Source organism: Typopeltis vanoorti, chromosome 11 (assembly GCF_054136105.1).
Source record: "Typopeltis vanoorti isolate ZY-2024b chromosome 11, IOZ_Tvanoo_1.0, whole genome shotgun sequence".
NCBI lineage: Eukaryota > Metazoa > Arthropoda > Arachnida > Uropygi > Thelyphonidae > Typopeltis > Typopeltis vanoorti.
Genome location: NC_143559.1, coordinates 9,586,151 through 9,612,915, shown reverse-complemented (window position 1 = coordinate 9,612,915; position 26,765 = coordinate 9,586,151). Strand labels below are relative to the sequence as shown.

Sequence of the window (26,765 nt, the reverse complement as noted above, 5' to 3'; positions counted from 1 at the left end):
TTTTTGTTGTATTAAAATAATTAAAAGTGATAAATAAATTTTTAAATACACAAATAAAGTTTTTAGTTGTGTATTTTTTTTAGTTGTTTATTTGTGCGTAATCGGATATCAGGTTGGGAGAATGTGATCTATATAAGAGAGTAGATCGCCGAATAACTTTTTATAGAAAAGTAGCTCGCGTAGTAAAAAAGGTTGAACACCACTGATATAGACGAAGCCCTTAGACGTGAGGGACCTTTATCTGGTTTCTTTCGACGTAAGGTAAGTTAACCGGTCTCATACGGAAGAAGAGTTTTTCTTTCCCTGGAACAAGCAAGCCGGCCGCGTGAACACACACACACACACACACACACACACACACACACACACACACACACACACACACACACACACACACACACACACACACACACACACACGGCTACAGTCACAAATAAGTCACCGCCATATGCCGGTCACGAGCGCGGATAAAATTAGGGGGGGGGGGGGAAGCAATGGCGAACTACCCTGTAAATATCTCACCAGGAACACTTTGTGGGTAATGCCTACAAAGTCACCTAGGGATCGGGAACTACTGAAAGCGAAAACCCACCATCACCATAATTAGTCGATTGAGCGAAAGTGTTAAACGCAAACATTCCAAAACATGCAACGAGTAAAACAAGTGCCTTTATGAGGGCTTTTCTTCTGAAAGTGAGTTAGCCTGTTTCATAAGGGAACGGAAGGGTATTTCCTTCCTGAAACTTGTGTTTTTCTTGCCGGAAGACAAGCAAACCGGATAGAAGCAAACACGCAGTTAATTAAGTCTGGTTGATTCAGCCGTAATTCTAAATAACTCATCCCAATCCCCTTTTTCTTTAGCGCAGTGATTTCCAATATGTGGTCTACCCACTATTGGCAGCCTTGAAAAGTTCGAATGCGATCTTCCAAGTGCTGCTCATCTGAATATAAGAATATAACAAGAGATGAACATGATTTAAAACTCATTGTAAGTTTTTTTTCCCCAAGTCTTTCTATTTCTTTACTCGTTATTTCTATTTTATTATTTTCCGAGAGAACCTTTTAACCTTTTTTAACGACTACACCTTCAGCCCCAGAAACCCACTCACATGTATACTCATCAGTATTTTTAGCTTAATCCTTCCCTTGTCAACGTCAATTACTTGCCTTCGAGGATATTCAGTGGATAAGGACATATGACACTTCTGTTCTTGAGGAATAGCGTAAACAGAAGTTAATAAGCGAAATATGATTAAAAGACTTCATAAATTATTATTATTTTTAAGTTTTTTTTTTTTTTTTAACTCTGAATTCCTATATATTTTGTTATTATATTCTGAGAAAGCCTTTGCAAACTAAACGAATTGCATCCCCAGAATACATTTAGGTTAATATACTCTATAACAGTAGATCCACCACATATAAGAAGGAATACATCACACACATTAAACTGAAACAAAATTTTCACGAAACAATACTACATATACTGTTCTTACTACATATAATAAAATAAAAACAAAAACGTAATAAAATATGATTTTATAAACATTTAAATACAACAGAAAAATAAACTCAAAATAAACAATACAGAAAGAGAAAGTAGGAAATATTTTATTTAATGTGTGATTTTCCATTTGTGTTTCATAGTTTGACTTGACTTTGTACAAATATTGAAATGCAAGTGTCTTAAAATTAGAAATTTCCGAAATCCACTCTGATATTTTCTGCACTATTTCATTTAAGAACGCTGGTCGCTCCATAATGTGATTGCACGAATTACCAATGTGTCGTGACATGAACAGTGATGTATAGTATTCTTAGTTTAATCAACTACACTTTCAACTTTTCATGGAGGATATTCAACAGCTGTTTTGGGTTATTTAGAGCTATAGAAGAAACAACTTAGGCTAAGAGGACAGTGTACTATGTCTATAAGTTGTATGTGTTTTCTTCTGCAAAGGGAAAATCTCGATATTTCAAGGAGAAAAACTCCGGCTAATTCTGTGTGATACTCAGAAGTTTAGGCTATAAGGCCCTCCTGTCCCTGGATATATCACTTCCTCTGATCTTCAAATGCAACTGCTTTTAACAATTTAGGTGTTACACTGAACTAATGGCTTCCGTAATTTCCACTGGATATATTTCGTTGTTACAAAATGAAATTATTAATTTCATGTTCTTTCTTTTTGCATTTTGCAAATTAATAATGAAATTATTAGTTTCATTTTGATAGAATTATAAATCCTTATCTTCGCTGAATGTTTATAGAAATGTCATTTCTGTTCTGCCACTCCAATACATGGAAGAAACGAAATCACCTTTATCAGAACTGCAACCACAGGACATCGCACGAATAGAAAATTCAGATGAAGCTGATAAACTCTGTTGTTTTGAAAGAATGCAGAAAAATAATTCAATATTTTTTTTGAGACGAATAAATTATTTTTTGATCAAGGTATCAATGAATTTGGCGATTTGTGGATTTGCAGAATAATACTCTTTGTTTGATTTTCAGTGACTACCCCCTGAAATAACGTGAAGATTTGTAGAATTATTCCTTAGGATACACTGCAGATTTATTTTACTGATTCATTTTGTGGCTTGAGCTACAACAAATAAATTATAATAACGGTGAAAAAAGAAAGAAAGAAAGGCAGTTATTCAAAAATAAAAAGAAATATACTATAAACCATAAAGGTAAAAATATGCAAATATAAAGTACAAACTTTACCCTAGCGTATTTTACCATACGAAACTAATTATGGAAAAGAATTTATTGTAAAATATCAGCACTCATTTGTTTTGTAGTTTACCTTGCAAGTATTTCCAAAACATTGTGTTCATGAAATTCGCGAGGCATTATCATCAGGTCATGTTTGCTAATTTCATGAAGTTTGCCCCCCTTCATCACATCAGAATATCAGCATTTTGCATGTGTAATACCATGCAAAATGGTATTACACATTTGCATTAATAATAACACTGGCCAACAAAAAAAAAATTTTTTTTCTCTGCTTTTGATCTGACACTTGTTTTTTCCTAATTTGGGTGCGCTGATTTCAAATATCAAACCCGTTTTTCTCTGTCACTCAGGTTTTTCCTCTATGGCATTTTCTTTTTGCTAATTTGTAAGTTTTTGATAGTTTTAAGGAGGCAGTACTATTTAGAGGATGAAAAAAATCGATTTTTTAATATTATTTTCTGAAAGTATGTACTTTTAAAAATCTGTTCCTAACTTTTTATCAAAAAATTCGAAAAATACCCGAAGATATAGCCTATTATTCAAAGCGGTGCGCAGATCAGAATCGGAGCGCTCACCGCTCTCGCTTGTTAGTAAACGAATAAATGCGAAAGAACCTGCAACGATACGTATTGGCGCTTTGAATGCGAGAGAGGCCGATAACCGACCTAATACATTTAGGTGATGAAAAGTAGGCGATGACAACTGCCTAAAACAAATGAATGCTATATGAATGCTATATGCGTCATAGCGAACAAAGAACGATCGAAATCAGTTAATCGATCGTGAAAGTATGATGAGCGCTTATAACGTTTCAATAGAGTCTCTGGTTTTTTTTTGTCTTGTTAATTGCATTTTAGTCGGCAGTGAAGAAAATACATCATGTCTACTACCGAAATTGTGTCAATAGTGTGGATTCCTTCTGCTACATTTGTGGCAACTTTACTTTTGTGATATTTGTCCTTTGACTGTTCCCAGTCAAAGGACAAATATCACAAATAAAAACTATGGAAGATCGATACCAAGGAAGATGGGATTTTCACATGATGGCCGACTACTGTTGGAGTATTCAAAGGGATTGCCAAAACAGAACACACAGCAGAAATTGCTACAAACAAAAATTTCTTCCCTGAAACTCATGTGTAAGTAAAATTGTTATTTTTTTATAAATATTCCTGTAATTTTTAATGAATATTGTTAAGTAGTTATGTATCTAATTATTGGCCTCTCTCGCATTCAAAGCGCCAGTGATGCCATTGCAGGTTCTTACGCATTTATTCGTTTACTAACAAGCGAGAGCGGTGAGCGCTCCGATTCTGATCTGCGCACCGCTTTGAATAATAGGCTATATCTTCGGGTATTTTTCGAATTTTTTGATAAAAAGTTAGGAACAGATTTTTAAAAGTACATACTTTCAGAAAATAATATTAAAAAATCGATTTTTTTCATCCTCTAAATAGTACTGCCTCCTTAAAACTATCAAAAACTTACAAATTAGCAAAAAGAAAATGCCATAGAGGAAAAACCTGACGTGATAGAGAAAAATGGGTTTGATATTTGAAATCAGCGCACCCAAATTAGTAAAAAACAAGTCTCATATAAAAGTCAGCAAAAATTGTGTTGGAGTGTGTAATCAATCTGGATGATCGGCAACAGTAAATCGAATACTACGAATAATGCTAATTATTATAATTATTCCTCCTCATTCTCCTCTCTCCCCTCAACCTAATGGTTGGTGGGGTAGCAATGCTACTTTACTTGGGAATAATTAGAGAACAAGAATCAGTGACTGCGCCTGAATAAATCTGAAGATGTGCAGAATTATTCTTTATAAAGGATCCTCCGTAGTTCAGTATATAAACGAAGCCCTTTAGTTAGACCTGGGTTTGAATCCCGTAAACTAAGGTGTAGTTTACAGGAATGAATGAAGTATGAAGCCGGCTAACTCACCATCAGTTGCAGAGGACTGATAAAAATTCTTCTTGTTATAGACGGGATTTGAACCCAGGTCTAACTAAAGGGCTTCTTTTCTATACAGAACTATGGAGGCTCCTTTATTATTAATATTACTAGTGTGACGTTCGTACACAAGTTATTATGGGATGAATTTTTCTCTGATTTGGTATTTGAAACTTTTACAAAAATTTGTCGAACCATTCCAGTTTTCACTTCAATATTTTTTTGAAATGACATACAAGGACACTAATATTGAGAAACCTTTCTAAATATGTGTTAGAGATATGCGATACACTAAAACAAAGTTGATAGATTCCAGTCAATTAAACTTGGATTCTTGTCACAGACCAATTATTACCAATATAATATGATATTTTATTTCATAATTCGATTTCTTGGATGACTTCCTAACACGTGTTTTGTTGAAATTATTATACTGAAAGTATTCAGTTTCTTCTATATGAAGCACTATATTTTATTTATTTATTTTTAAATTCGTCTTCGTAATAAATATACCACAGCCAACGTTAGAAAATGCTACATATGATTTATTTAAATTATTATACTGAAGCTAATTCAGTTGCTATTTTACATGCATGAGCATTCTGCGGTAGAATTTCACTCATTATATCAATCTAACCTGTACATCGAGGCTTCTGTGAGACCTTTCCAAGGAAGGAACAAGACGACATTATAGGTTCATGACTATAACTTGAAGATAAATCTATGTTTTCCTAAGTTATTATGATTTTATGTCCACTCAATTAACGTAAGGTTGGCAGTTCACTTATATAGAGTCTTAGATGCTAAGGAAACAAATATTACAAATATTTTACGGTTATGTTACTGCTCTTTCATAAGAAGGAGGAGGGGTCTCTGGAATGGGTCTATAGATCTTGAATCGATGAGGACTGGCTAGAGGACAGTGCAATGCTTCCTCATATGGTGGGGGATCATCGTGAAGGATCTGCAAGGCCAACTCCTCCTCAAGCTCTCTGTCACTAAGCAAACTTAACTGCGTATTCAGAAGGCTCAACGGAGCGTCCGAACATCCATTTGGATCCAGCCTACTGGGAGATGGAGATCTGCTTGCTGTTGGGGCCAAATGATAATGTACTGAAAGATGATTATGGGAATAAAGTTCCTGTGCACCACACCGAATATGACTGACCACTAAGTCCCCCTGCGAGCGGTGACACCGCCCATGCACATGAGGAAATTGCCGCGGAAGAAAACGGTTAGTTACCGTCATAATGTTGTTTCTCGGCAGTCCGTCGATGGCTACTTCACTTGCGGAAGGCGTGCCTTCTAGATACCTCGTCCTTGCTCTGAGCAACGCCATCAGCATACAGGAAAACACCACAACTAAAAATAGGATAAAAACAGCTAAAAAGATCCGTCTGGTGGCATCAATGTCTTTTAGGTAGACAACCACAGGAATGGCAACTGGAAGAAGTAAAAGTAAACAACGCAATAAGTTTTTGTTCAGACCACTAGTAGAATATTTGTTAATGTCATCGTTTGCATCGAGAGACGGTGTATCATCTTGACCAATTAGATCACGGTCTATACCGCGCGAGTCCTCCATCATTCGTCATCCTGGCGTTTGTCTTGGCTTCATGTTTCTAGAAAGATTAAAATACACTTTTACTACTACTAAAATGCGAAGAGTAATTATTTTAAATCTTGAAATAATTACATATTGAATAAAATGTTTTTAATAAATATTTTTAGGAACTTAAAGGAAAGGATCCTCCTATTATTTATTTATTTATTATTATTTTTTCTTTTCTTTTAATTAATTAATTAAATCATATTTGAAAATACTTTATCGTTTGACATCAGGTGAAATATTCAGTATGAGTTTTATGAGAATTTTATGTGGAAAATAAAATTCAGATGAAAATATTTTCTGAGATTTATTGTAGATATTTCGAATCAGTGCAGTTAGGAAATCAAAGCTAGAAATTTCAGAGTTGCCTACAGTTATTACTGTATTATATTATATTTGAGAACGGCATGGAGACCTTAAACTGTTGGAATTCTGCTAGTCTCATTGGCTGAGAACGACATTGTGGTCTCCGTCTGCTAACCAACAGGATATGATTTTAAATTCCACCACTCGATGGATGTTTGTGAAAATCCAGGTGGTAGACGAGTTTCTTCTTCCAGTGTAAGAACGAGACTACTACCCCCCCCCCCCCCTTTACTGGAGATCACAAGTACACGCCAGTACGTTTGGAGATCTCTAGACTTCTATCATTCTGTCATTGATTATAACATTCTCGGTGGGATCGACATAAAACAAAATAAATAAAAAGAACATACGTGTTCTTTTCTTTTCAAAAATTTAATGTATTCATATTTTTCGTAAATAAATTGACGATTAGTGAGAGCAGCTTTATCCTTATCTTTGCTACCTGATCGAGTTTTAACATTGAAAATTATTACACGAACAACCTAATTACTGCAAACAAAAATCCTATATCTTCACATTAGTTCAGATATCTGAAGAATTTTTGCAGAAATATCTGTACTTCTCAATAAGCCTAAAATTTGTGTAAATTTTTCAGCGAACTTTTATTTGTAATGGAAGCATTTATTATATGCGACAATGCAAATTGCAGCAAAAAACATTTTGCTCCATGCTGATAATTAATACCAATCGGCCTGTATTAAAGTATATAAAACGATTATTCTCTGTGTAAAATCATGAATAGTTGTGCAATTTATTTTTGAAAGAGTTCAAAATAATTTAAAGGACAAGAGTGATTCTTTCAAATAAAAAATTCGAAGCAATTCAATAAATCAAAAATTAGTTGACTCGAAATAAACATGCAAGTTGCATCTATTGCACACTTACACCATTTTAAGAACCCGAGGTTTGTTATTACTTGATGAATTGGGAATTTTTCTCACAGTTCTGATTTTGAAGCGCATTTATATCCAAATATGCAATGAAATACATTATGTAAGAAAAGAATTAATTACGTCTTAAGGAAAATGACATATCCTTTAATGATTTCTAAGAATATTAAATGTAATTTTCCAGTAAGAGATGAGGTGGTTCTCTCATTTTGTGATTTTGTCATCGTGGGCATAATCTCATAAATTATGTTATCATCTCTTCAAGGAGTAAATATCATTTTGCACTCCTCAGAAGTGATAAAATGTCATCAAGTAATTAGAATAAAATGTAATCTGGTGAAAAATGCTGGTGTCAAATCTGTTGGGAACATCTTTTAACAATTCTCTATTGTGATAGACATTTATTTCTATTAAATCACGAGGTGCGGCGCTGGCGGTTTTCAATTTTCATTCGGAGATCTCACATAATTATGTTAAACATAATTATGTGAGGGTCACTCTGATTAACAACATCAGAGTTTAATTACAAAACTTCTGAATAAAAGAAATGATCTAATTTTTTTCTTTTGCGATGAAGGTCTTCTGTAGTGAAATTAGTTTCAGTAAGGAGCGAAAAAAATGCAGGGATGTGCTTTTTTGTGTAAAATTTTATGATTACTATAATTTTCCCAGAAAAATAATTTCCATTTCCCATATTTAAAAGTGTTTCCCATTTTTTTAGAAATTTATCCTCCCGATACGAATCTTCTGTAAGAGACTATTTTATTTCTCCAATTAATGGAATATTTATCTTTATTGTTCATTTCATTCAAATTAACTTAGTCAAAGAACCCGAGGTTTGTTATTACTTGATGAATTGGGAATTTTGCACACTATTTCTTGTCAAACGAAGAGTAAATGGAAAAATCCACAGAATAACAATACGCTGTTAGATAAACAAGGAGTTTTTTTATTTTTATTTTTAGCACTGATATAGTCTGTGTTGTCAAAATATTTCGGTGAAAAGACTAAGTTTAACACCTCGTGGTGAAAACTTTTTCCTCAGGAAACTGCTATTTCTTGAACGGCACATTGCCAAATTGCCCTCAGAATAAAATACAAACAAACAGTTAACCGACATCAAATAATCGGACATAAACGCCTACAATATAATCTATAGGTATAATATCAGGATTATCTATCTATATGTTCACTGGACATCCACAGATGCCGTATGGTCACTCCGATGCTCACTGATGTGCGACACCAGGCCTCTCCATATCAGCATTGGAAAAGGATTATTTATCTTCTCATTAAAATAGGAATATGTTAACCATATCAGGAATTCTGATAGCATATTCAATTAAAAGAGCTTCCTAATTCAGTGGATAACGAAGAAGCCTTGGGTTGCTAGGAAGCGAAGAAACTTCATAAACTTCATGACGAGATCAGCTAAGGTTATTTCGTTTAGCTGATCGCATACAGTAAATTTATTATTATTATTACTTGGACAAAATTCGGCAGAGTAGATACAATCACAGGCATACACATTATCCCCCACTGTTATTCATCATCTATATTGATCACATTATGAGACAAAGTGGCATTAAACCTGACATCAAAATTGGAGATGTTAATAACTGCTGTACTTTTTTATATATAAGTAAATATGTACGCCAATATATATAAACATCCGTCTTTCCCTGAGATCGATTCATCCACTAATCCCACGATTATATGAACTCCCAAAGATCCATAAATTGAACTTAGACCAATTGTTGATGGCATAAACTCCCCTGCTTACAGCCTATCTAAATAATCTTGCTTCTTCCTTGAAAAATCTATCTGGTGATTCCTTCTCTCATATAAAAAATTCAGCTGATTCCTTCTCTCATATAAAAAATTCAGCTGATTTCGCTTCCAAAATCAAATACGTCAAACTCAACAAATCAGATTTAACGGAAAGCTTTGATATAGTTTCTCTCTTCATGAATGTACCTACTCAACAGGTCCTCCATCTTCTCAAGAACAAACTATCCAAGAAATTCTTTTCTTTACTCTCTCACTGTGTAAATTCAGGATACTTCAAATTCGAAAATAAGATTTACAAACAGAACTCAGGATTGGCTATGGGCAGTCTGCTCTCTCCGATTCTTGCTGATATATTCCTTAGAGACTTCGAAGAAAAGGCGATTAATTCCTCTATACTGAAACCCAAAATCTGGTACCGTTATATAGATTTAAACCGTATTCCTCATTTAGGAATACGGTTTAAATAACCTCAATATTTTTCTAGACCATCTCACCAAGTTTCATGAGAATATCAATTTCACCTACGAACTGGAATCCAACAACTGTCTTTCCTTTTTGCACTTAAAACTCACAAGATGCACTGATAACATCAAAATCTCTATTTTTAGAAAACCAGCACACACAGACAGATACCTTCATGCTTCTTCCCATCACTACCCTCCTCAGAAATTTAGAATTATTTCACCCTGGCACATCGCGCCAGATCTTTACTAATAGATAAAACAGAGATTGAAAATGAACTTAATTTACTAAAAAGGACTTCTCAGCAATGGTTTCTTTCTTAAGAAAATCGATAAATTTATCTCTCACCGTCTTTCTCCTACTATTGAAGATTCTTCTTCCCCAAGAGCATTCATATCTTTACCATACATCAGCTCGCTCGCTCTCCAAAACTGGCGAAAATTCTTAGGAAATTCAACATTAGAATTTGTTTCACTACATTTCCCAAACTTCGATCAATACTAAGTAGACCTAAAATAAAACATTTCCCTCTCCAGTATCCAGGAGTCTACAAGATCTTGTGTGAATGTGGCAAACCATATTACGGTCAGATGGTAAAATCCATCCTTTTACGTATTGAGGAACACAGAAGAGACATCCTACAATAGGACAAGGGCCAGCGCTCTCTCAAGCCGCGCACTCTTCTCTATTAACTCGGATGAAGGTCTTCAACACCTCGTAGACTGGCCGCAAACTTCTAATATTCAGAGGTGTTATGATGAGCTCGAAAGGAAGATAGTCGAATCTAAAGAAATATCCCTTGATTCATCCCATATAAACAACAGTCTTAGCTGCAATCTTTCTGACGCACACATTGCCACTGTCCAATACTGGCGTTCTCGTGACAACTCTCGCATGTAGTCAACTTTAATTGGAATTCCAGCACGCATTCCTGTTTTAAACTGTACTTCGGTCTTTTATATTAGTTCTGTTGATGTAATTTTATTATGTCTCTGTCATTTTACATAATTCTTTGTCTTTGATACCTGAAGAAGTTGAATTTTGTTCAACGAAACTAGTAGTATCTCAGCATTAAACTTTATTCATTCTCGGTATTATAGTCATTCAAACTAATTTTTTCACACATATATATATATATATATATATATATATACACACACGGTATATTAATTTCTGTTATTTTTATTAAGATCTCTAATTTTTATGTCAGGTTTAATGCCACTTTATTTCATAATGTGATCAATGTAGATAAGAGGGGAGATAATGTGCTCCCTTCTCTTACACCCCACTTTGAAATGTATAAATTAATATCTAAAGTAGCAAGAATAGTAAATTTTCTTAATTTACTAAATAATGTTAATTTCGGATTATTACTATTTTATGTTTTACAGAACATTCAATGCAATCCCTTTGCAAAATGGATTAAATCGAAGTTAGGATGAACAGCAAAACATTCTAGAAGTAAACAGAGTGGACTGCTGCAGAGATGGAGATTTCTAAGATATATAAACATTATTAATTTCTAACGTTCTTGTGAACGATTTTACTGCAAATTATGTTTACACATCCGATTACCATTCTACAGTTTTAAATACTTTCATCTATCTTTACGGTTAAATATTTATCGATTACGAAAGCACCATTCTGTTTAATTAACTTTTAATTAATTTCCTATTTCGTTTGGTTGATTAATAATTACTTTAGAATTGTATCCATGTAAGGAGTAAGTGAATGTAAAAATTAAAAAAAAAAAAAGAACAGATATAGAGAAACTTAATAGAAAATGTTGACAATAATGTGTCTAATTTGTTTACATAATAATTCAGCCCAGTATTACTTTACTAATAATGTTAATGTTTTGAGTGGAACATTATGAAAAGACAAATAAGGCGTCTGTCTCTACACTCTGTAATAGTCGTTGTAAAGTAAAGCGATTGCCATGCTTTACTGTTACACTTTTCACATTTTGTGTAAGTTCGTTTTTATTTAGTTACCACAAAATCATCGTGCTGGGATATCAGTTAAGTGTCTCACTTACGTGAGTTCTCTAAAGATGCTGCATCAGTACAATGGAATACAATCCGTCTAATGAGAGAGATAATTAATGTTTTTTTGTAATTACTTTTCAAAGATTACGGCATTAACTCTTAAACTCGCTCATTATAAAGTTTCTGTGCTAAGAAAGCGCATATCAAACAGTATTAGCTGTGGCAGCTAATTATGAAAGCCTTTTATTCCTTCTGCATTTAATTTGTTTTAATTTGATGCTTACGTGTGCTATTCTGCAAAGATAAACTTGCTGCCTTAACGATGTTGCTTTGTGCAAAGTCTTTACTTTAATATTTTAAGTACTTTTGGAGAAACAACGCGTTTTTATTCCCAAAGTTAAGCTCTCGAGGTCCTTGTAATGATACTATTTTATGAGTGAAGTAAAGAAATGAACAAATGAAAAGCAGTCAGTGCTGTTTTGGCATTTTTAAATTCATTTTTACTACGCTCTTTGGAAGACACTGAAATTGTGTTTTTTATTGGTTTATATTTAAATTTTTAAAAATTAGAATTTCTAATTTCTTGGCCTCTTTATCAATTTTTTTTTCAGATTTTCTACTCGTTTTCAAATAAGTCTCAGGTCTTCAATTAATTTATTTTACTCTAATTCAGTTCTTCGAGTGAGGTTATTTATTCTGTTTTCTTGAAAGTTACTTCTGAATGTCCGCATTTCTTATTTTATATACTGTAGGACATTAAGTGCAATAATCGGGGTGAACAGCATCTTGGATTGCAGTGTGCTCCTGTCCCATTCCGATGTTTGGAACAAAAGAGTGTGTTGTAATACAGTGCTTCCCAACTTCTGGATGTCAGTGCCCCCCTTTGCAAAAATTAAAATATTTCACGGCCCCCTAGAAAAAAAATCGTAATAGAGAGATATATTATTATAATATTTATTGTATTTATATTCAATACAAAACATACACAGCAAATATTGCAAAAATCAAATGCATATAATACATTTTTTGCCTCTTACCGTTTGGTTCTGAAGACGATGCGGGCTGTTCTGGTAAAATATGAAATACTGTCCTTTTTTTTTAGTCTATTTCTGCTTCTTCTGATTGTTCGCGGATTTTTTTTTATTTTTTATTTTTTATCAGCCTTATCCATCTGAGGGTTAAAGTTTTTAACGTAGAATAGATCAAATAATATCACCACTTACCGATACTGGCACACCACAGACTGATAACATGAAATTAGTGAATATTACCTGAATAAGGGAATCCCCGGACAAGCAACATTTTTCTCTTTTGTGACTTTTCTCCCTTTACGGTAAGCCTAACGCGAAACAGACAGCAAAGGCAAGTTATTAAAACGTGCATATGATTGGTGCGGTATTAACAAAAGATCGCGCAACCGAAAGATGACAGAATAGCTGACAATTGAGTTGAAATGCTAACTCTCTTCAACCGAATTCCATACGTGAAACTGCCATAACATTCATTATATATATATACAGGGTGTTCGGGATAAATTTGACATATTTATAATTAATTATATTTTTCCGTAAGTTACATGTATTAACACACACTTCTCTTCATTTAAAAGTTTGGACCCTTCTTCATTCATATACAAGATGTCAGAAAGGATGGATAGCTGGAACCCACCTGAATCATGGAAGAGAATAACTTGTATCATGATGATTCGTGCCCGCCATCAAAATAAGGATATTACGACTGCTGCCCAATGCTCCCTGAATACAGTAAAAACAATCAGGCATGAACTAGAGACTTGCAATGGTGACTACGAGGATGTAGCAAGAAGAAAGATCCCTAGCAGACGATCTGATTGCGTTCGTACAGCAGAATTCCTCGCAAATCTGCAGGAACAGGTGTTGAAGAACCCTGGCATTGGAATTCGGGCTTTGTTCGTGGAGTTGCTAACTGTAGTCAAGCCCTGGATAACAAGGGTAGCCAATGGTAGGCCGTATGTATGGCAGCAGGATTCGGCCCCTTGCCACACCTCTGGGAAAAGTCAAAAATGGTTGTCTGAAAATTTCTACGACTTCACCAGTCCAAATGTTTGGCCTCCAAACTCCCCAGACCTTAACCCATGGATTATTTTGTATGGGGCGCAGTTGAAAAAGACACCAATCGCACTTCCAGTAATACAAAAGCCCAGTTAATGGATAAAATTAAAACAGTTTTTGCGGCCCTTCCCAGGGAGACTGTAGCATCAGCTTGTTCGAGGTTCCGAAGCAGAATTGAAGCTGTGATCGATGCTAATGGTGGTTATTTTGAGTAAATCTTGTTGATAGTATTGTAATTAACTCTGCCTGTAATGTTTTTTTGTCAATTCATTAAATTTAATAGATACAAAGAAGATTTTCTTTTTCCTTACGAAACTGTCAAATTTATCCCGAACACCCTGTATATATTACTTAGTTTTAACTCTTTTACGAATTTTAACACGTTCGGTTGAATTTTATTGCTGCCTTGGGAAATCGAACTCACACACATCTAATTAATAACAATAGTTTTTAGTTAGATACTGTGTTTGCCCATGCAACATATGGTTTTGTTTCAGTCTATATAGCATAGTTTCTGTATGAGGGGACATGTGATGATTCATTAATTAGTGTGTTTTTATCCTGGTTATCTCTAATTGCACTAGTTGTTGAGAAATATATTACACAGACTCCTCATACCTTATTCACTGGCATAATAAAAGTACTTGTTTTTATTGCCTCTGCATATAGTGGCTGTTAGGGAGGGGGTGTTGTTTACCACTGCAAGCGATTTACTATCTCTCCACATGAACTTGTTTAAGCTTTTCTTCATGTGTGAAGTATATGCGAAACTTTTATTGGTAACAGAAAACTAGCTCGGATGACAGTGATAATATAAAACGCGTTTTGATATGTATATAAAGTCAATATCAATAGTCCCTGATTACGAATGCGTGATGAAAGGGACAGGAAGATTTGGAGCTTTCCTGGAGAGCATTCGTAGTAAATACAATTAACCACTGCTTTGAAATGAAACATATGAATAAGAAATATTTACTAATATTCATTAAGCGCCGAAATACGAAGGAAGCAAAGTTTGTGAACCAACACCAATGTGTGAATTTTTCTATTAAAATATAAAAAATAACAAAAAAGAAATAATAAATAATAAAAGTTAAATACGTTTCTTTTAAAATAAAAAAAAATCTACTTAGTCTTAAAACATTTTAAATTTGTTTTCATTATTTCACGGCCCCCCTCAACAAAACCTACGGCCCCCCAAGAGGGGTGCGGCCCAGTTTGGGAAGCGCTGCCCTAAATGATCACCTATGTTCGTGGTCATAAAAAGTAGGTTCCCTTATTATCATATATAATTATATCTCTTATTATCGGCAACAAGTGTTAGATATGATTATAATGTAATAAGTGAATCGTACTATCATATAGCCGTCTGCCTTAGAATATTTGATATTTTCGGAATATATGATAATTTTCCGCATTAACATATAAGATAAGTGCATCTTATTATCATATAAGTAGCCTTATATCATAATAAGATTCATGATACTACTCTAATTATTTTCTTAGTGAATTAGTAAAAATTACGTCTTAGAATGAAAATTCTGAGATGTAATTTTTATTAGATATCTTTGCGTTTTTTTCCATAGCATTTTTATGTATCATTATTACGTAATTACACGGAATTAATTTCTTCACCCACCCAATCGTATTTAGGTAAAGTTCTTTTCGAAGTTTTTCATCAGTTAACTGCAAATTCTGAAAATATATGTGGACTATAATATTTTATTTTTGCCCATCTAGTTGTATATAAGCACTTCAATATTTTTCATACGATTCCCATACCGAAAAGTTATAAACTTATAATATATTGGTACCGCGGGTAAAGTAAGATTTTTATTTTACCTTTTTTATTTATTTAACTTTCATATTTTGTTTACTTTTTTACATAATCCGCAAGGCTTAATCTAGAGATCAAATATAAAACTTTTTTCAAGCTACTTCAAACCTCCAGTAAGCGATGAGGTGATATCACACAGAGCGATGAATTTCATCTCCATCCTAAAGGCAATAATAAATATCCATGCCCAGAGATGGATGTGAACTCCCAGCTTGCTGGCTGAAGAGCAGTTATGCTAAACATTTGCCAACCACGCCAGCAAGATTTGGCATCCTTCCTAAAATTTGTAGAACACGTCAGTGTTCTACAAATTTTAGGAAGGATGCCAAATTTTGCTGGATCATTTGAACTTGAAGGTTGGAGTGAAAATAGCACTGACTGCACCTGATGTGAAGCGAAGGCTAACAGTACAGAATTGGCATAGGTTCGGTCACGTTCAAATTTTGGTCACAGTTGAGGTCTACTGACCAAGATTAGAATGCAATTTTCAACAAATAATATGTACCAGTATAGAGGCTAGTAATTATTATGTGTGATTTTAATTATGGGGCACTGATAGAGAATGACACGTAGGAGTAAAGATAAATTGGTTATTGATTTTTAGTGACTATTTAATACAATGTGTAGTCAAAGGGGAACTTGAGTGTTATAGCTGATTAATTTAGAAATCGTATCGTTGGGGATGATAGTGAATAAAGTTTCCATAGTGCTTTGGTTGGTGAAAGAGATCATGTGGCACTAATATGGGTGTGTGTGTTTAGGAATATACTTATTTTAATCAGGAGAAGGAATAGATGGACATGGCGAGTAGGACACAACGAGACAATTGACAACAGCTTGGAAATATTCGTGGCATGAGAAACTTCTTGGAAAGAAGATTAATATTGCTTGGAACTCACTCGTTAAAGGTTCATTTGAATGCACGAATGTCCAGAATTAGGAGGTCATGAATGTAGAGAGTTAGGAAGATAAGTTGGATATGTATGAAATATATTCGGCTAATAAATTCGGTTTCCGTCCTAAAATGCCATTTTTTGAAAATCCTGCAACTCAGAAAAATCGACCATAGAACTCTCGTTATTTTATGCGATGATACCAGTTAGGATTAGGAAAACGAGATGATAGTAGTTGTCTGTATTATTCTCATCGTCTAGACGATAATAATTTCCAGCTACACCCTTTGAGGAACGAAAATATATTAAATGCTTTACTTGTTCGTTTATTTATTTATTTACCTAAGCAAAAAATTTGGTTAGGAATAACCTAACCTAACCTATTTTCTATACAGATATTAGTCTCGATTTACTGTTACAGTACGATGAAGTATTAGTCTGTCTCATTAGTGTGTGAAATTTTTTTATGTAATAATTAAACTGTAAAATAATATAACATTCTATAGAATTCTTTTCATTTAGGGGACTTTTTCAGAACCAATGTACACTGTAAATTGTCGGTTAGGTGTATGCGGTTTGCGTAGGAAGAACAATGGTCAACTTTTTAGCGAAACATTGAGAAGGATAACCATGTAAGATGGACGTTTTTCAACTGACATTGACCATCCAAAGCCTTTTTCGTATGCCGTTAGAAGGTTGACTAAGTGCTATTATTTTGTTCTCTTCTCACTTCGCTCAATTTCCACTAATGTATGAAAAATGTGCCTCATTCAAATGAAAGGCAGAATCGAATTATTTGCTCCGATGCGACAGCAAATTAGAATACTGTTCTTACTATACAATTATTCTGCACGGATAGAATTCTATCATACGATTAATAAAAGTAATCACGACGCTTCTTTATCAAAATATGGAGAGAAATTAAAATATAATCTTGCTCATATCCTCCTTAACAGCTGTTATAATGATTATTCGTGATAGTTACGAACGACAAAAGCGTAATTGTAAATGCAAGACGCCCCTATGGTGTGCACTTGAAGAGATATATGATTTGGGTTCAAATCTATCTAGAACGCAGATTTGTTAAAATCTTCTGAATATACAGATTTTAATCCCTGCGAAAAGACAAACTGACCGAAGATCACACACGATATAATACTCGTGTTTTAGTTCCATTGCCGCAATATGAAACCGCTATAACTACAAATATATTTCTCTAGGTGTCTAGTAAATGAGTCAACTGATTCCTTTATCTATGAAACGGTCGCATCTCTAGTAAAAGGTTAATTAGCACTTCTGTTAATATTAGTGGAGTTTCGAAATGAAATGTAGATAACATGCCACGAAACAGAACTGTAACTACATTTATATGATGTGATGCCGTCTGGCTTGTTTGCCGCCATGGCTTTATCTGAAGTTACTAGCAGATGAAAGATGCCACCCATGAGAGTGCAAATATCTTATCCCCCGGTGAGTATCGGCATCCCGTATGTTAACGCTGACAGAGATGGATGCAGAGTTTTTCCCCCAGGAAGCAAACACCATTAGACCTTTTACAGCGCGATTTGTGAAAAATACACAGTAGGTGGTATCACCAAACGAAAGTCCACGTAGCGCTTCTAAATTACCATTGGTTCATGGAATCTCATAAATAAGACACGGTTTATCACAATGAGGATTAAGGCATAACTACCAGATTTCCATTATGGTTAGTAGTCACTCTGGGAGAGAAGCAAAGTTTTATTTTACACACTTTTCATTCGCGTCACGTTTTGTACTTTGAAGGAAGTCTACGTTCTTTAATTATAACGAGATAGGCATCCGTAATGATTCATTCTTGCACTTTATTTATTCCAGTGAAGCCATTTTGCTTATCCATTAACGGATATGGCGATATAAATATGCTGCTGTGATGGGGACTGAACAAGTCAATGTTGCGGCAATAAAATCATTTTATAAAATAAATCGAAACGAATACATCAGGTTCGATTTGTTTTAGAAAATACTATTTAAATAGTTTAGCTGGAAGTTTTAAATAATATTTCATTCTTTATAATATCTCATTTCAGCTTGTTGCATGCCAGGGAGGGAACGTTTATATATATATATTAAGTAAGTCAAAGGATAAATAAACAAATTCCCAGATTTGAAACTATTAACGGCTTCTACTATAAATGTTCAAAATAAAAGAGAGTTTAAATCGCCACCTTTCACACTTCGATTACTGCCGTACACATGACTGTCCTCTTACAAATATCACATTTCACTGTTTTCATACTTTTGGAGTGTTATACGCTATAATGAAATCAGAATATTTTTTTAAATCCAAGAAAGCAGTTTGCGTCTGCCCATAATTACAGTGGGCAGACACAAACAGTAAACAGTGGGCAGTTTAAAGAAACCGTGTAAATTCATTTTTGTAATGAACAAGCCATAATTTCTGTTTATCTTTTGATTTGATATTAAAACGCGCGCACACACACACATACACACCTAATTATGTCGAGTTCAGATGTAAATTATTCCAGGAAAGTCAGTCCATTTTTGTTTGTGGAACATCTGTTTCCATCTCCCATGTCCAGTTCTAACCCAGTTAAATGGAGACCATAGGTGTCAGAGAAAAATAAAACCCTTCTGTTTGGTAGTTAGATCAGGAATAGTGACGTGTTAGCGGCTTGCTCTAATCATTAAAGTTTTCAGGATATAAAATGTGATATCAAAGGCCTCATATAACATTTGCAAAGTACTTTTACAGTCAAGAGAAGTCACTGTTCTCAATAATTTCCTCCATAATGAAGGACAGGGTTTTATGCAACCTGTTGAGTAAAATTACTAAGAATTGGACACCTGTACATTGGTGTAAATATTATTCCAGAGATAAATCTCAGACTTGGTTGAGAAGAACATCAACTATTGAAGTCTGAGTACTATTAAGCCACAATGGAATATACTAATGCTACAGCTGTTGTGGATAATGTGCTGGCATCGCATAGAGAGCCTGCTAGTTTCTGCAAGATGTTACTGTGAGGTTTTAATTTGTCAGCAATCTTACAGTAAGAACATATTCTACATCTTACTTTTTTAAGAAATCATTTTTAGATGTAAGTTTTAAATATAGATAGCATATAAAAACATGGTAAGACAAAGCAACTGAACTCAATCAGAACGGCCATTTATATTTGATTCCTTCTCATAACAAAACATTTTTGAATATAACCCTTTGTGCAAGTTTTTTTTTTTTTTTCCCCCACTGTGAAGCAACCTTCGGTCACACATTCTTGACCTTCTGTCTTCTGGCATTACAAGGTTGCCAAATCGAATAATTCCTAACTTCTCATTTAAAAGGTTCAATTACTGTTTCTGTTCTCATTCAAACACCTGAGTAGCTTGAATAACACAAATAATTCTTATTGAAATGAAGGTCTTCGTCCTCCATTCAAAAACCCAGAATTTCTGACTGTAGTCACTTGTAGTATGTGAACTCAGTTCACATTCTACAAGTGACTTGAGACCATCATATTCTCGATAAATAAGCACTCTTTATCAAACATAATTCATAAAATAACGGAATTCATTCTACATCATTAAAATGCATTATACTACCATTGAACGTAATAAAGGTAATTATTAGTAATTAATAAATAGTAATTTATATAATAATAATAATAATAATAATAATATATATAATAGTAATTTAATATAAACAGTAAAACAAATATAATTGCCTTTACGTAATTAGAATGTCCAAGTAAGCATTATTATGTAATTTTAATTTAATATTTCAGTCCTGCTGGCTGAAAATAGAATTCCCTTTTAAGATCATTTCAGTTCTAAATTTTAATTATGAAGAGAAGTACAGGAATGTGACACTTGAGTCACAAACAGTATTATGACATACTGCTTACATGGCTTTCTAAGGGATAAAAACAAAATAAAATGTGTAAGATGTGTAAATAATCCAGTTTATTATAAAATTCGCGCCTATGATTTCCACTTCATATCTGGAATCATCTAGAATAATACTTTGATGATGATATTTAATTCTAAGTCTCAGTTCCGGTTCTCATAAATGCTTCTAAAAGTGTTCTTAAGTTTTTTTTCTTTTACACAGCACCTCAACTTTTACTTTCAATTGAGTTGCAATAAATTTTAGGTTTTATGTAATTTTCGAAAATAAATAAATAAAACAAACACATACAATGCATTTAAAATTTTTTGTTTGTCTGTCTATCCGCACCTGAAGATTTCTCCCTACCTGGATAAATTTAATGAAATTTGGTATTTACTTTAAATTAAATACTTATAAAAATTCTAACAGATTATGGAATTATTAGATTCTTTGATTAGACTGGATTATTAGAAATTAAAGGATTATGGATTTCTGATGAAAAATGATGAATTCTTCGTAATTTTGTGAACACTGTAGTAATGTGAACACTGAAAAGAGGCTAATCATTTTTGTAAGAATTCATAATTTGTAAGCTGATAATGGAGCCTTCTTAGGTCAGTTGGTATCGACAAACCCATTTGGTAGGACAGACCTGAGTTCGAATCCCGTCTGTGACGAAGAACCTACTTCGTCACAGATATAAATCACAGAACACGTGTATCAGGTTTTTTCAATTAAAGGTTTTATTTAGCCTGTCTCATAAAGAAGTGGACGTTTTATTCTCCAGAAAACTGGAGTTTTTTATTCTCCAGAAAACTGGAGTTTTTCATTCTTCAAAACAGGCAAACCGGTCCCGTCAATACACATATCAAGAGGCAAAAACACTCACCCTTATGGGATGCAGCAGAGTAGAGAAAAATCGGTCGCATTAAAAGCCGTAACTGTGATCATAGGACCCATCCCAGGAGATAGAAGAAGTGAAAGGAAAGGACAGAAAGTCGATGATATTTCAAACGGTGCTGACTTGGATAATGAAGCTATTATTTATGTAGTATGAAGTACTACGAAGATGGTCTGCCATTGATTTGATATGCCTGAGCTTCACATATCAACTTATGCTAGAATCTTACTGTACGTTGTGATAATATCAGCCATTGCTAGGAAAAGAAAGGTAAAAAGAGATGATACAGCTGAATTCGAAATCAAGTTTTTCGATTTTAGGTAGGGTTAAGAGAGGAGTAGGAAAGTATTTTAACGGATAATATCATCAGAGGAGAGGATAAGTATGTGAATTCAAATATCTCAAAAATCGACTGATCCGAAACAAGAACGTAACCCATCCATTTGTTTCAGAAATACGATTCCGGTATTCATTCTAATCAGAAAGAATAACATTCTTTTTCTTAGTACTGGACAGTGTACAGGTAACCCTCGTATAACGTGGATGTTAGGTTCCATAGAAATGCCTCGTTATATAAATCGCATTGTGCGAGACTCAGATCACATAGAAAATATAGAGTTAGGTTCCGAAATCGTTTTTTTGTTTTAATTATATAAACAATAATGACATACTCAACAAAATATATTTTATTTAATTCAGGTAATTCATGTAAGTTTACAATACATATAAACTATGAAACAAATACATAGTATAAACTTAGAAAATTACAAATTGTACGTAAACTGCACATAACGCATAAATTGCACATAATGCATAAATGTTTTACGCAAAATAAAATAAAGTGCATATTTTAATCATCATCACTGTCTTCAAAAATAACATTTCGTAGATGTTCTTTATTTATGAGTCATCGGACGTCGTCATCATTTAATATCTCTTGGACATCATTTGTATAATTCTCGTTGCATACTTTGGTTGGTTTAGTTATGAAGACGTCAGTAATAAGACCTTGCTTACCACTAGGCTGCAAGTTTTTATTAAGTTCATTAAATGGAGCTAAACAAATATCCAATTGTCTTATGAAATTTCCAGAGCGCTCCATTGAGGGATCATTATCCGTAAAAATAACTTCCAAACTTTCTTGCCAAGTCCAATCCTTCTGATTGTTTCTTTAAACTGAATTCTTTAAAGGATTCATCACAATTAGAATCTTCGGCAGAACTTTCCTCGCCATTTGGTTCGACGTCATCTGTTAATTGTACCAGTTCCTTCTAATTTAAATCTATTTCTTCCTCAATTCATCCATTAATTTCGTTTTCAACCATATCGCAAAAGCCCTCTAAGTGGCCATTACTATGAAAATAATTTTTTACATAAAAAAGTATTACATATTGTATGTAACTCAAAAGAAAATAAAGTGCTCAGCTTGAGGTTAACACACTTATGATTTTGAATGCACTTTTCTGGCAGCAAATGAAGACAGTTTAAAACAATAAAGACTTATACGGTAAACAATTGACGTACAGTACATGCGTGCTAAAGGATATTTCCCCTAATATAAATTCGCTACTTATAACTACCTGCGCGATACGGGCAGACACACATTTAATAAAGATAAAATTTGATTTTTAAGTCGCGTGGTGAAAAATATATGAAAAGATAAAGGGTTACTACAATTTGTAGACCGTTTCATATCGAAACCGCGTTGTATAAGTACCGCGTTATACGAGGGTTACCTGTACTCTGCATCTTTTTTTCTCCTCTCCATCTGTAGTGTGTGTGTGTGTGTGTGTGTGTGTATGTGTGTGTGTGTGTGTGTGTGTGTGTGTGTGTATGTGTGTGTGTGAATTGAAAAGAAGATTATTGATAGCTAATAACATAATAGGTAGAAATATGCAGGAATAGTAAAAATGGGATTAGCTTAACGATAGAAAGGAACTACATGATGACAGAAATGAAGCACTTTAATAAGTTTAGAATAACCACTTAGAAAGAAATGCTGTTGCCAAAATGTTTTTATTATATATTATTATATTTTTATTAATTCTTTTTTTAGATATTCCTGAAATCTTGCCGTAGAGCCCAAACACGGAACTTTTCAAGTCACTTCAAGAGCCTCCAATATGCGGGGGGGGTCTCCTATGGGGGATGAAATTCTCCTCCCACCTAAAGACATTCACAAACATCCATGCCAGTAGTGGGATCTGAACCTACGACAGATTGGCTAGAGAGCAGAGTATGTTAATAATAATAATAATAATAATAATAATAATACACTTTATGTTTGGTCATTGCTAAGGAAGCTTGACATCGATTATGCGATTGCAAGTACTCCATTGGAGATCTAATGTTAGATGGCTTGCCATGTTGGAGTTTTATGTTTTGATACAATAAGTCAACCAAGAAATAGTCATCCCTCCGATCTTTCAATTAGACATTGCGGTTGCGGTGGTTGACCTCAGATATCTTGAAGAAACTAGAGTGGTCTACGAAAGGAAAATTATTCCAGATGAACTATCATTTAAGTAAGAATTGGGAAAATTTCGCATCGTTCAACGAATATCTGAATTAAAGGAAGGATCTTCTTCCCTTTCTTGACTTCACGCTGCTACTTGAAGGCGAAACTGAGTTAATTATTAAAAGCGCACTTGTAGCACTTGTAATGGAAAGCACTCTTCACTTTTCGGAAATAACTTAGGAAATCCTACGTTGTAGGATTATAATAAGGAAGGTACGCTACGCTACACAATGAAAGGTGCTCACTCAAACCAACTCGAATTTTTGTACACACACGTACACACATCCACCCACCCACCCACCCCCCACACACAAAGCAATATTTAATAAAGTTCTTTACCATATTTGGACTCATTCTACAGAACCAAAGGTTACCTAATAAATTTTTGCTAACAGGGAAAACACAGGAATTGTTTGAAAACAGGGATCTTCTTGTTAATTCTTATTACTTCCATTAAATATATCAATTTAAGAACCATTAATTCTTATTACTTCATTGAATTAATAATAATTAGTGGTTATTTAATTGCGAAATGCCATCTGTTCGATTTGAAGTCAAATTAAACAGTGTTGGTAGACAAAATAGGGTTAGTTAGTATGCTTAAACAGGGACTGCATTTATATTTCATCATTCATTTTGTTGTTATATATTTATATTTCTATCCTCCGATCAATTTTTCTTCAGAATATAAGCGCGCAAAATAATAACAGGAAATCGATTAAAAGTAAGGAGAGAAATTTTTGATATTCTTTTCCATATATTTTTCTCATAAATTTTTTTGTTATTGTTTAAATTACCTCCGTGGTTGTCAGTCTGCTCCTCCGGTGAAAGATTTTGCTGCTGTTCATAATTATAAAAATATTCATTCATTTACCAAAAATATTAACTTACATAATGCAAGCTTCTGCTCGCTAAGGTTTTAGCAATTAGCGCTGACTAGATACGCGCACACTTATGTGTTTAGTCAAACAGAAACCGCTATCTGCATTTCGAAAGCAAGCAACGAAAAAGTCTTTAATACGAGTTTGAACCACATTTCTTAGGAGGTTTCTCGGGAAATATGCACTATTTTGAAATAGTGGGCATAAAGACGACTCATAGAAAAGGCACTCATTGATTCCGTATTTTTGCACCAGAATAGTGTATTACGGAGAGAATTTCTAAGGATGTTATATATTAAATATGGCGATTTAAACGTTTTATATGAATTATCAGATTTGTAAATCTCCTGGTAGGGTGTACGATATGCATTTTTTAATTCAGGAAATTACTTTTCTGAAAAATAACGACATCACAAAGTAACATGCGTGAAGTCCACACCTCAGGATATTTTAAATATTCACAAACCATTATAGGATTTATTTTTCCATAATAATATGATAATTTTAGAGCTTAACACGAAAGTGCTACTTTGACGTTTGACTTTATGAGTCCGCTGTTTAAAAGCAAAAAAAATGCTTTGCAGGCTGTAATATTATCTCCTCAAATTACTTAGAAAGAAAAATGTCATATAACCGAGTTGCTCTCTACGCGAGATATTCGTACTGGAATCACTTGCTATATATTTACTACAAAACGACCCAAATTATACTGCATATTTTTTTTTTTTTTCTCCAGAAAGAGACACCCTTTGTAAAGATTCCTGATGCAGCTTCTTACTTATTAAAATTAGCTAATGCACTACTATTTCTAGTGTGTGTGTGTGTGTGTGCGCGTGTGAGCGGGCACGATCCAGCAGTTCTCTATCTTTTTATCTCTTTTGAAATCTTCTCCACGGACCGGTTTTTAAATACATTATATTTTAAATTTATCTCAATTGTTAGTTTAGCGTCTTCTTATAGTTTTTCTTCTTTATAAAAAAACTACTCCAGGTATTATAATGTGATGTTCCATCAACATCATCTCCGTTTAGTGTCATTGTTTAGCTTAAGGTGCATAATTATTTAACCTCACCTTTAGCTTGAAGATATCGATTCGAATCCCGTCCAGACTGTACGACTTTTGTAAGTACTTTTCAACTAAGGGTGAGGTTGCCTCCCATACGGAGGCAGTACCTTCCGGATCTTCAATTACTCTCTTCTCTTCTCCTCTCGTCTCTTACAAATTTACTTTACTTATTTTACTTATTTTTTTACCTAAATAAATACGTAAACTGACTAATAATGCGATATTGAATAAATCAGCACCTGTTTTTAAAATAATGCCTTCACATTAACTCTGAATGCGAGTTTAAGTCTCTTCTTCTGGGTATTGCCATTAAAATTATTGGATTTTAGGTCATCGATAAAATTATTTCGGCACTCTCTAAAGTACTACAACCTTCAACTTTCAATAACTAATACTCGTATCTCGCGTCACGCGTTAAGTTCTTGACGTTATTCTTGGCAAGCAGAAGCACCCCCCCCGTTTCCTGTTTATAATTAATGAAAATTTCTTAATTTAAGAAATTAGTGATTTCTTTGAGAGCAACTTAAAATTTATACATGCTTTTAAAAAGTGTTTTAAATCATAAATCATTCACGACTCAACACCGACCCGTGCTTCTAAATGCATTTGATTTATACAGCACTAATAAGAAATTCATACATGAAACTTTACAATTATTAATGTTAGGTTGCCTCCAAATATGTTTATTCATGCTTCGTATGCCAATCGAATTAACGTCACAAGGTGATCTTTTATAAAGAGATCTCGGAGAGGATGGCTGACGTCATATTTTAGCCTAAATTACTGGATAATTGCACAATAATAGTGTCATGCTGAAAGATAAGATAAGTGAAGGTGAACTTGGTGATTCTAAGTTACTGCAAATCCTTTGCATGGTCTTCAATC

The 26,765-nt window shown here is 33.8% G+C and overlaps 1 protein-coding gene across 1 annotated transcript in view; it reads right to left on the bottom strand.

Annotated features, from left to right (window-relative positions):
* Nucleotides 1-5,380: 5,380 nt before the first annotated feature.
* The window catches only part of LOC150101294 (uncharacterized), a 56,322-nt gene continuing 34,937 nt past the window's right edge, over nt 5,381-26,765 (bottom strand). The window contains exon 2 of the mRNA XM_090400907.1: nt 5,381-6,321. Within this exon, the coding sequence (XP_090257033.1) occupies nt 5,535-6,287 (753 nt within the window). The 5' untranslated portion in view covers nt 6,288-6,321 and the 3' untranslated portion in view covers nt 5,381-5,534. The remainder of the gene's footprint in view (nt 6,322-26,765) is intronic.